Source organism: Galeopterus variegatus, unplaced genomic scaffold, assembly GCF_000696425.1.
Source record: "Galeopterus variegatus unplaced genomic scaffold, G_variegatus-3.0.2 Scaffold1607, whole genome shotgun sequence".
NCBI lineage: Eukaryota > Metazoa > Chordata > Mammalia > Dermoptera > Cynocephalidae > Galeopterus > Galeopterus variegatus.
The window spans coordinates 70,380-83,276 of record NW_007727718.1 but is presented as its reverse complement, the minus strand read 5'-3'; the positions used below and the strand labels follow the sequence as shown (position 1 = coordinate 83,276).

The following is a 12,897-nucleotide window of genomic DNA, read 5'->3' as shown; positions in this document are numbered from 1 at the left end:
GATGGCACAACGGGCTGAACAACAAGAGAACATATGGTGGGCACATATGGTGTAGGACTGGCATGAGTCTGTTACAAATACTCTGTAGAATGCTGCAGGGATAAGTACAGGGTGCCACAGAAATACATATAGGATACCAACTCAGTCCAGAGGAGGCCGAGAACACTGACTGGGAGTTAGAGGCAAGAGGAGCTGGGCAGGAGGAGGAGGGTCTGGAAAGGGCTCCAAGAAGAGGGAAAGCTTACACAAAAACTCAGCCGCTGAATGGAACAGGATGACTTCAAAGAATTGATAAAAGTTCAACATGGGCTAGATCTTAACATACAAAAGAGCCATGTTTGGGGCCAACTTTGGAAGACCTTGTAAGTCAAGAAAAGGAGTCTGGATTTCATCCTAAAGGAAATGGGGAATTGGTTTGTGAGTGTGTGTGTCATTTGTCAGTCTGTTTACTGAGATCTCTGTGTTTTTATTACTGTTTTATATGAAAAATTATTGTATGAAAGTTAACTCATGATAGGAGAAGACATTAGAACCACAGCAGAAAACCAGCAATCCAAGAAAACTGACAGGGCAGCTGTCAATGTGAAACCTTTGCTGGAGGAAGGAAGTGGGGTCCCTACTGTTCTCTCTCCTCCTTGACATCTGCACAAGCCTCTTTACTGCTAATAACATCCCACTGCTGAACTTTTCTCAAGGGGCTTATGCTACACTAGGCATATTACAAATATTATAACTCAAGTAGATGAAAACTGTTAGAAATGGAGATCTTGGGGTGTCCCTTGAGAAGGAAAAAAAACATACTTGTGGTTTGTCTTTGTGGTGTGACCAGAGAAGAGCTAAACTGTTTGTTCCCGAATATTATAACTCAAGTACATGAAAACTGTTAGAAATGGAGATCTTGGGGTGTCCCTTGAGAAGGAAGAAAAACATACTTGTGGTTTGTCTTTGTGGTGTGACCAGAGAAGAGCTAAACTGTTTGTTCCCAAAACTCCTTTAAAAAGAACAACACAGTAGAATCTGGCCAAATCAGTAGTACTTAGTAGGTAGTCCCTACATAGCTGTTGAATGAAAGAAAAAAAAAATGATTGTAGCAAAGATACTGGGAAATTGTGGAGAATTTAGAGGCCCATGAAAAGGTCAATATGAGTTCCACCACCTGGTTTTCAAAATCTACTTTAGGCCAGGAGGAAAAGGGTGCTACTCGGCTGTGTGGGTGACAATTTGCAACTGCTTTGTCAGTTACAACTTGAGATAATGAAGAGAGAAATATCTCCATGGGCAGCCAAACGTATTAATTATATAACCAAAGCATAATTAAGAGGTGGTATGAGGCCCATCTCCGGGCACTGTGGGAGGTGACTATGTGTCCCAGCAAACCGCTATGACACTAGTCATTTTACATACAGTAAATTCCACAGGCATAATTTCTAAGAACTAAACTGATTTGGAGGCAACTCTTGAATTCTTCTTGGCAGGTGGTAACCATCTGACAAATCCTAATTCAGATCCTTGCTGGACCCACACTGTGGGGGCACATCCATCAAAAACTGTGTCCTGAAAATGGCAGTCTCCTCAAAGAGACCAACAAACCACAGAGTGAAATCCCCTATGATACTCCTCATTCTGCCTACCACACCTGTTCCTGCTCACAGGTGATATTTGGAACCATTTCACAGGATACACTACAGGAAGCTTATACTGTCACTGCTTAATTTGAACCAGGACTGCAGTTACTAAAATAAGGGAATCAAGTTTCCAACCCACCAATCCAGCAGCCTCTGCAAGGATTAACATCCCATCCGAAAAGCCCCATCTGTGCGGTAAGGCATCCACATCTGACCTTCCTGGCTGTAATCAAACACAGGGAGGCTGACCTCAAATATGTCTAAACAGTGAGTGTACATCCATTAACTGCTTAAAAACAGCGCCTACTCCAGAGGCTGTCTCTCAGATTCCTCCCATTGCTACGCCATAAGTATATTCTTATTTGTCACTATTGCAATTACAATGAAGAGTCTAAATATAAGACTCATTAAGGGTGACAAGGAAAGGAGAGAGAGCCAGGATACATCTGTGCTTAGCCTGTTTCAGATTACTGCTGTATAATAATCATGTGTGAGCTGCAGGGGGAGGGGCAGGTGGAATTCTGATTGTTTGTATATGTGCTTCCTTGCTAATGAACACAATGAATTAGCACTTTAAACAAGCAAATTAATGAACACATTACAAGGAAGTCTGGAAACGGTGCATTAGTTCCAGCTGAAATAAACACAATTTTTGTTTTTAAGCAAGCAGAAGATTCCATTTGTTTTCTAAATATGCACAGCATGCAGACATGCTAAAAATTTAAACAAAAAATTAATATTTTGACTCAGCAGCTGCAACATCCCCTAATATGTCACCCTGCAGCTGTAAGGAAATTGCATGTGGTCATCACTGTGTGTTGCTTTCTTCAAATCACAAAGGCTCTGCTTCAAGGATCAGTGAGGATTACCCACAATCATGAGGGATGGAAGCACGCAGCAGTGAAATGACTTATTTTACGTCTTTGGAGCAAAGTCAAAAAAGCTTGAAGACATTAAAATAACTGCGTACTGTCGAAGCAATGGCTTTGGATGTTGGTTTTATGAGGTAGTGATTCCTTAGGTGATAAATAATGACCTATAAAGACAAATTTAGACACACAGTGAGATTTTTAACAATGTCCTGTGAGTTGATTAGGTTCTTAATGCAACAACATTAAGTGCATTTGGAAGCAGTTACAATAATCAGCACTTGTAACTATTCTTCATCAAGTGAAAAAGTAATAATTCAACGCCAAAATTCAGGGCCTTTAAAGGGTGTAGAATATGAATTCTGATGCCATTTTTAAGCTTGATGAGGTTCTACTTGTGAGATAAGTAGAAGGAATCCAGAAAACGGCATGCCATGGCAGAAGAGAAGCATCCTATCTCTTTCCTTCTTTGTCATGACTCAGCCCACCCGTAAGCTCTTGGAAATCATGTGTTCTTTTTGTTAGAGACTCTGAATTAGTACCAAAAAAACACAAAGCAAACAAAACAAAACAAAACCAACCAACCAAACAAAACTCCTTTTCTCAGTGTTTGTGGCTATGATTTTACTCTTAAAAAACCAGCCAAACAAAAAACACTGGAAGAGACTGACCTGAATGTTGGAGGACAGTGCTTTCTACCCATTGTTGACAAACTGACCAATGTGGCAAGAAGGCTGTGCTGGGAGCCAAGGAAACCGACAGTTTCAAGAAGGGCGGGGGGAGGAGGCGAGTGGCAGTGTCAAATGTAAGGACCAAGCTCTCAGTTTGGGTGCCAGCTCGTACCACCAACGAGGCCACATGAGCACCACCCCGTCCATGTATCTTGATGCCTTGTATCCGATTTATATATTACTCGGTTTAGCTCCAAAATGTAAAACAGTTCACTGCAATGAACATTTATGGCAAGTCAGCCAGTGTGAGGTGCCAGGTAAGCACCACTGCAGACAGAGCACCAACTCAGACTCAAAAGGGATGACAAAAAGCCACACCAAAAATGTAACAGGTGCCAAAGGAGGACCAAAGGGAGTAAGAGGGACTTGAACTCACATGCTTATTTGATGTTTGCAAATGGTGTCGGCTGAGGACATCCCTGTTAGGAGGGAAGGACAGGCAACAGCACCCAGGCACACAGGAGTGGGGAAGAGAAGCTTCAAGGCTGGAGCTTTGGACACTCTCTCTCCTGGGAGACCAGGAGCCTTGAAACTCAGGGTGTGGAATGTACAATTAAAGTGGTAGGCAATGGGAAGCCATCAACAGGTTTTGAGCATTGAAGAGTGTTTTGTAAACCAAAGCTGATCTTCATGAAAAGTTATCCACCTTTCGGAAAGAAGTGAGAGAGCTTCAGTGAGAAAGAACCATTGTGGGAAAAGAGATGGGGCTATTGTCTGGGAAAGATGAGCTTGGGGTTTTGCAGTAGAAACAGAAAAAAAGGGAACATATCCAAACACCATTGCACAGGTAGAATCTGCAAGATATGGCAGCTATTCAGATATGGAATACAGGTATTTAGAAAGCACTCCACAGTTTTGAATTGCACTGATTGAAAAATCAGAAGTGGGTGGACAAGAAAATGAGGAGGAAGAAAAACACCTGTAGGGGTGCAGGGGCGAGGGTGACAAAGATGGAGGGTTTTCTTCAGAGCTTTTTCAGTATGGTGTTCCTGTGGATCAGATGTCCAGCAGGAAGAGGAAAATGAGGGCCTGGAGACGATGATCACCTGCTCTTGGGATAGAATCTGAGGAGAAAATAGAAATGAGTATTAAGGCTTTGAAAGACACCAAGGTCCAGAGGAAAGGAGGTTGGGGAGAGAGAAGAGCAGGAAAATACAGAGGGAAGGAGGGAGATGGAAAGTGTAACTGGAAGGGGAAATAGCTGACCGGAGAGGCCAGCTCAAGAAGGCTACGGGCACACAGGCCCTGGGTCGCAGGTGGAGGGGCTCCCCTGGGCAGGCGGAGGAGCTCCTTTCTCAACAGAAGTAAGAAGAGGTAAGTAGAAGAAGACACAGAGACATATGAAATGGAAAGGTGAGATTTGTCTGTTTGTTTTATCAGATGAAGAGCTGTAGACTGACAGGGAAGAGAGCTGACTGAGATCTGAGTTGAGGGAGACGGTAGGGAGTGGGCAAGATTGCATGGCATCAAAAAGAGATCAATAAAAGGCTGCCAGGAAGCAGAGGGTCTTATGGAAACTAGATCAGGTGATGAGGGCTGATGATGCCATGGTCACATTGTGTCCCATGCCCTCTGAAGTGGCACTGCTTGGATTCAGAGCCCAGCTCTACTGCTTACCTGCTGTGATACTTTGGTTAAAAGGGTTAACAGTACTAATCTCAGTCTGGTGATCTGTAAAATGGAGATGGTTGTATTCATAGGACCCACCTCCTGGGGTTGCAGCCAGAATTAGGTGAGACAATATATGTGAAGAGCTGGCATATAGTAAATGCTCAATAAACATTAGTTAATATTCTTTATCTGCAGTGGACCCAATCAGAGCTGACATTGATATGATGATCACATGCATAACTATGTCATTGTTTTTGCCTATTACAAGTAAGCCGCACATGTGTGCAAGAAAAGCAGCCTTAGAGTTTTACTGTCTTGAGTACCGAAGAGGATATCCTGAGTCTAAATTAAGCTGTGTTCTTTTAACATGGATCCACAGAAGCCTTCTCTGCAATTGAGGCCCTGGCCCATTCACCTTACGAAGACAACAGCAATCCTGACTTCACTGGAAGTCTTGCAGGGTTGAAAGCTTATAAGTCTTTCTGTCATTACTAAAGCTAGGCAAAGTATTGTTTAGTGAAAGTCAGATGAAGGAGAAAATACAAGTTCTTTAAAAAAAAATAGGAAGACCTCAATTTAAAGATAGGTCATGTTCTTTTTTTATTTTTTATTTTTTTAAGGAGAAGCTCAAAGAAAACAAATGCCTTGAAATATTCAATCATCTCTCAGCATACAGTGTGGTCTCTTAAATAAAATACAATTCGAGAGAACAAGGAGGAGACAATCATTGAAAGTACCAGAGAGAGATTGGATATGCAATTCATAGTTCAAGCAATAGGAAATAGTGTGACAGGATGAGAAACAGGAAAAGAAAGTGCATTACAAAAGAAGAAGATAAGAAAAATAAAGACCCAAGTGTTAAAAAAAAAAAATAGAAGACCTAAGAAAATTGAAAAAATACAGAGATAGAAAAACAGGACCAGATGAAATGAAGAGAAGGGGAAAAAGAAGAGATAAGAACCAAAATATGGATCACACTAGGAAGAAAGATCCTTGATATAATTACCATATGATGCATTAGAAGGGGATTAGATTAGACATAAGGACACCTAATTTGAGTCATTCATTTTTCTCAACATTTTTTCTTTTTCTTTCTTTTTTTACAATTTTTAAACCTTAACTGAAACATATTGATTGTACATTTTTATGGGGTAGAGAATTATATTTCAATACATGTATACAATGTGTAGTGATCAAATCAGGGTAGTTAGCAAATTTATCATCGTAAAACATCATCATTTCTTTGTGATGAGAACATTTAAGTTCCTCTTTCATAGCCATTTGACAGTATACAATAAATTATTGTTAATTATAGATGCCTATAGTACTGTACACCAACAGAACTTATTTTCCTATCTAGCTTTAATTCTGTGTCCGTTAACCAACCTCTCACTATCCCCCTTCGACCTCCCCCTTCCTAACTCTAGTAACCACAATTCTACTCTCTACTTGTAAAACTTCAGCTTATTAATATTATTATTTTATTTAGCTCCCACATACAAATATTTCTTTAGCATCATCTATGTGCTAGTTAAGCACTGCAATGAGCCTTAATTCCCCAGTCAACAAAATGAGAATGATCTAGTATTGCCAATTCTGCAGGAAGGTTTCTTGGGATAATCAAATGAGAAGATAAGTAAGAAAATGCTTTAAAACTACAAAACTCCACAAATACACCATTATAACTATTAACAATAACATGAAAAACATATTTAGTCACAGCTGTAGCCTTGGAAGTCACATTTAACCTACGACGGACCAAGCAGTAAATCTACGTTCTGCTTGTTAATCTCCCAGGTCCGCAAGAGGAAAATGGACAATTAACTCACACAAACATAATGGAAAGTTACTTAGCCATTAAAAGTGTGTGAATTCTTCCAATATTTGCCAATGCATGAAAATATGTAACTTAAAATTATATTTAAGAGAAAAGAACAAAGAAATACATAGCTGTTGATTACAACTATTTTTTTTTTCCTTTTTGTCTTTTTTCGTGACCGGTAATGGGATCGCAGCCCTCGGTGTTGCACCTGCACAGCGCTCAGCCAGTGAGCGGACTGGTCTCTACATGGGATCCGAACCCTCGGCGGGAGCGCCGCCGCGCGCTCCCAAGCACCGCACTCAACCAAGTGTGCCACCGGGCCGGCCCGATTACAACTATTAAAAGAATGCATGTATGTATACATTGAAAAAGATTAAAGTAAATGTGGAGTGATATAAATTGTTAAAATTTAGTGTGCATTAGTGTTTTTCTTTAAATCTTATTCATTTAATAAGGATAAGATACAATAGGAACATGTGTACACACGGCAGCCTAAATCAGCATCCTTAGCATTTAAAACAGACTAGCAAGTTCTTGCAACTTTTCCCAAAAATGCCCCTTCAAGCCACCTTATTTGTCATACCAGTTCCTGCCAATCCACCTTTTTATCCACTAGTGAAAAAATTATTCTTGAGCCCTTATGTGTGTACTCGATTGTACTCAGCATCATGAATACAGCAAAATGATTAAGTATAAGGATTCAGGAGTCACGCTCTCTAGGTTCAAATTTTGGCTCTATCACTCTGACTTGTTGTTTTGAGCCAGTTACTCACCTGTGTTTCAGTTTCTTCATATGTAACATGGGGATAAAATTAGTACTTACCTTGGAGGACCATTGGGAATACTAAATGGCAAAACACATTCAAAGCAATGAGCACAGCACTTCTCATATGATAAGTCCTCAGAACCGTCACCTATTAACCGTCACCTATTATTAGATGCCCACAAAAAGATCACTCACAGAGAATGTGAGCTAGTCAATGCCAACTGCTAGGTAATTTGTAAAACCATAAGGGTGAAGATGCCAAGAGGAAGCTGGTCTGGAAAAGAAGGGATCTGAGCCAGGCATTGAGGGATGGATGGGTAGGAGTTCGACACTAAAATAAGGCAGTAAATGCTACCTCCTTAAAGTTTGTGCCTCTTTCCCTCCTTTCCATTTATAACTGCAGCAGCAGCCTGAACAAGATGTAGGTCAATGCCAACCCACCTCCGCCTCACGATAGAAGCTGCTGTAAAATGGAACTTGCTCTTACCTTCCTGGCTTCAAGTCCTCATGTCTGGAGGCAGAGAGCTAGTATATTGGCTTGTATAAGGCTCCTTCCCAGGTTCTGGATGACGTTCAACTTGAACTGTTTACTTTCCATTACTCAGTGCTGCAGTTCTACCAGCTTATTCCAAAAAAGGTTTATTGCTCTTTTAATCTGTGAATTTCTACTTTTTCAGCAAACTTTTTAAGGGCCCTTCTTCTTTCAGAAGTGATGACAATAAATGTGTAACATCACAGAAGGGACTCAAAGTGTTTTTTATGATTTGGAAGAAAAATATTAGCAGCAGTGCTCTTCAGCAGGTAGAATAGTGGCATCTCCCTGGGTGATCCCTCTGCCTGCCCGGAGGGAGGGAGGGATGGAAGGGAAGGAAAAAAGGAAAGGAAAGGAAGGAAGGAAATCTCAATCTGTGTATAGGTTCATAATCTCATTTTACCTTTAGGGAATGCCAACAAATTATTCCAAATATTAACATCAGTTAGTTAAGGGATTCCCAAATATTGTTCTGCAAACCACTGATTATCTCTGTGAGAGGCTATAATACAGGGGAGGGGGGTCTTCAATGAAATGTTTGGGAAATGATGACCAGCCACCTTTACCTTAGAGATTCACAATGCATATATGCATTTTTAAGATTCTGAAAAATCCTGCAATAAAGACAGTTGCTTATTTATTTATCAGTAAAGCAAGTTATTTATTTAGCCAGGAGTCTTGTTTGCATGTACTGAGCATTTTCATTTTGTTACTGATACTTGTCTTCTTTTGCTTACATTCTGGCACAGATTTGTGAAAAAGAAGTGAACCAGCATTTAAAATTACTACATAAATAACAAGCAAAATTTTAATCCTCCAGAATTCCACCACTGTAACAAATCAGCTATTTTAATTTTGCCAGTCTTCCCCTCTGCAATATTACTCTCAGTATTATCTCCTTTTTCGACTTGAGAACTAAATTCCACAAAGCCCAAAGAATTTTTTTAAATGCATCTGCATTTGGACATTTCTCCCTCAAGTTCTTTACCTGTGTTTTCCTTTCAATTCTCATCCTCTTCTATGACCAGGAGAAAGCTTTCAGCTCAGAAAGACAAATGGAGAACACACCCCAGGCTTTGGAATTTTTGACAATGTTGAGATGTGGTCAAAATATTAATAAAAAACATCTATGAAGAAAAAACCTGGCTTTCCATAGCACTTAAGCATGTCTGCTACAATGTTGTGAACTCCTTCCTCTCACCCCTATTCATTTATCTTTGTTGAAAACCTTCAGCCCTGGCCTAAATCTCACAAACTATATATTTTCTTTGGTAGAGAAAAATAATCCCACACATATGACATCTCCATAAGTGAGAACATGTTGAGGTTATTGGATCTGTTCCCAGGATGTGTTTACTCTTGTCTGTGTGATAGATTAGATGTAATTTTCTATTTTAAACAGCTAAGTGCAATTAAGAGGTCTGCAGTGATACTCTTAGGTATAGCTCAGATAGAGAATAAATCCTGCGAGTAAATCCTACCACCCTGGAAGGCGCTCATACAGGAGAGAGGGAGCAGAGGGTCCTTCTCCAGGGCTTCCGAGGAGCTGGGACATTCCACTGGTGGCACTGCACGGGGTGGATCATCCTCTGTTTGGTCTGTCATCACATGGCTTCTCCTATCACCTTCTGAGTTTAGATAAAAGTTATCTAAACATTCCATGAGGTTAACTATGACCTAACTGAGGCAACACTTCAGTTAAAAAAAATTCCAGGACTTTAGGTTCAGAGTAAAATTAAGATAGGAGACGCGCTCCTGGTGGCTATAGTAAGAAACCTGTTCACTTATACCTTCAATCTCCTCCTGGACAGCTATGCCTGGATGTCCAACTGTCGTCCCAAACTCAGCTTGTCAAATTCAAATACGCCATCTTAGTCCTACTTCTGCACTTGGTAAATGGTACTTTCATCCCTCGAATTTCCATGACCAAACACCTGGAAACCATTCATGTAGATCCCTCTCCTTTAGTCCCCAGGGCTGAGAAATCTCCAACTTCTGTTACTTCTATTAGGTTGAATCATGTGATATTGCCACTCTTCAACCATTTTTGCCCACAGAACAGCAATCTCACACGAGTCAACTTAATATATCCTTATGCCTAGTGTAGCCATGATCCTTTTCTTCATCCCTTCAGCAATTTTCTCATTTAAGGCCCTTGTCTCTCATCTAGATTCCTGCAGCTGCCTCCTAAATGTCCTTCTGCCCCAGTCTCGTCTTCTTCCAAGCCATCTTCTGCAGATTTTTCTCTTCACAGGAATACGACCACAATGCTTCCTGCTTAAAAACCTTTGAGAGCTCTCCACTGCCTTGACGACAAGGTAGGTTCTTAAACTGAGTATACAAAGCAGGGCCTTCCCGACATATCCTAAAGTAAGAAGCAGTAACTAAATTCAAGCTTACAAACTAAAAAGTCAGCCCCTGCCATCACCAGATTCTTCTTTGGGGATAGGCACTAATAACTCCCATTAACCCACTTCCTAAGACAGTCCTGACTACAACTAGCAGCACTAGCAGTAGACTCACATCTCACAGCTGGTAGGGTTCCTGATTCATCTTAAGACTGGACTCTGAGCTTCCACTTTTTTTGCCTCCTAAAACATTCACATGGTATCTACAACTGGTCTTGTGCTATGAATCCCACCATTTTTCCGCTGCAGCCCTGTGCTTAACAATTCAGTCCTCTTAGAGTGTAGAACTCGATCCAAATGTTTACTCTTTAGTTAAGATCATGAGCAAAAACGAATAGATCACCCAGACCATGGCACCGCCAGCCACACTTGAACACTGCCATTAACTTGATGTGTCTCCCCACCTATCAGACTGAAAAACTGAGATATCTGGACCATCCCAGACTGAATAAGCCTGCTGGACACTGTGATCTAGACAACCAACCACACCACCGCCCTGCCCAGGGATAAGCCCTCCAGCCAGGTCATCTCCTCCAGCCTGCGTCCTACCAGAGCCCAGCTCTCTCACCTTCCCCCCAGTGGCATCCCAGGATGCCTCCCAGTCAGGTCCTCAGGGCTGGGACAATAGATACTAAAGGCAAATCTCTGCAAGTTTCTCCTTCAATTTGAAGTGGGAAGAAGTATACAACCTATTAACCTGAAAATTCTTTCCAGAGAATAAGCGCTTTGGTGGCAGGGTAATTGTATTATCTTTTCTGAATTCTGAGCCTCTAATCATTAGTAGGCACTCAAAGATATACATTTGCTGTATAATGGATGAACACAAATGATGTATGGCTCCAAGATTATGCAAATTTTAGACTACTTTCCTTTGTGGGGGTGGGATCTGAGCTCTAAAATGAGGAGGAAAACTCCCATCTCCTGAGGCAACTGATCTACTTTTAGGTAGGTTAATATCCCTAAAATGTTGTGCCTGAGGCTGATAGCAAATGTTCTCCACAGCAAGAGGCAGGAGCTAATACAGAAAAGATGGAGATAGGCTTTGGAGTGATTGTCTTGAAAACACATTTTGCTGTCTTAAGATGAAGTTGCCAAATGCGTGTAAAGATACTATTATCATTACTTCACTCTTTATTAATTTGAGATTGTAAGTTTTGGGGGGACTTGCAAGAGTATTAGAAGTCCCATTTGAATCCACAAATGTTCACTAAATGCCTGAGGGAAGCAGTGGGGTGAGTTCCCAGACACGAGACAAATGTCTCCTGTGAAAGAGCTCATGATCTGAGGACAAAGGACAAGTGCCTGACCTGGTATGAAGAACCCCAGTGACTACTGGGGACTCTGAAGGAGGTTTCACTCACCAGCACAGTATCCCATGAGGTTGAGGAACTGTTCTTCCTTGCAGCTGGTCCTGCAGCTCCCGCTGGTAAGAGTGACATGAGGGTGACAGGAGATGCAGTCAGATTCCAGCAGCCCATGGCACTGCCTGCAGGTTGGGTGGCATTCTAGAAGGAAGAATGAAAAGCAGAGTTGGAATTAGCAGCTTGGCATGTAAATGCATGGAGTATTTAACACACCGCACAAACTATATTAAGAGCCGACCTCAAATTCTAATCATCTTTTGAAGATTCCTGAGCAAGCCTGGCACACCTTTAGACCTGACCAAGAGAACGCATTTCTGGGGTCAATGAGAATATTTTCCTTGAACATAATATGAAATCTAGAACTATAAAAATTTGAGTAAAGGGCCACACATTCCAGGGGGACCAGCAGGAAGTTCAGATCAGAGTCACAAAGCAGAAACTCGAGAGGCAAGTCTCCCCCCACCAAAAAACCATTATTCAAAGAAAGAGTGGGACAGGGAAAAGAAGGGTACATTTTGCTTCTCAGAAATTCCTGGTAGACACGAGGAACCATACACAGCAAGTGACGCCGAACCCTTTCACTAGAGTCAGATGCCAGCCAGACTCTCTTCAGGCCAGGACTTGGACACCTGTTTTATCAGCAATACTTAATTGAAGTATGAAGAACAGAAAAAACCCTCTTTCTGGCAGTTATCATGAGCTGTGTTTTAAGTTCAATTCCTTAGACAAAATTATGTCAAAGCCATGTCTTCCCCAGAAAAACCACCAAATTAACAAGAGGTACCACACTGAAAAACACCAAGTGAGTCATGGTGAGGTGTAGGCAGTAAAGATAAGGATGGCAAGGGCTCAAAGACGGTCACAGCTGCAGCCGCACTGATGCTGCCAAGGCAGGCAGCGGGAGCAAGCAAGCGAGGGGACTTATGGGTTTCTCTGCCAAGGACAAGGAGGTCTGGACATGTCTGGTTCCAGGAAGAGGGGAGGGGAGGAACTTGGGTAGAGCTTGCAGGATCTGATGAATTCCCTCCTGGCACATGGCTGGTGGAAAGCAAAGGCCCAGATTTCGAGTCAAGTGAACTGCCTCTTGCTCTGGCAAGAGACTGAGAAGATAAGGAGTCATTAAAAAGAAAAAAAAGAGAAAGAAATAAAAAGCAAGCAAGAAAGAAAAC

The 12,897-nt window shown here is 41.5% G+C and overlaps 1 protein-coding gene across 1 annotated transcript in view; it reads right to left on the bottom strand.

The window, feature by feature from the left end:
* Positions 1-12,897, bottom strand: part of FRAS1 (Fraser extracellular matrix complex subunit 1) — a gene marked incomplete at its 5' end in the record, with an annotated part of 258,570 nt that overhangs the window by 178,821 nt on the left and 66,852 nt on the right. The window contains one exon of the mRNA XM_008577934.1: positions 11,726-11,869. Within this exon, the coding sequence (XP_008576156.1) occupies positions 11,726-11,869 (144 nt within the window). The remainder of the gene's footprint in view (positions 1-11,725; positions 11,870-12,897) is intronic.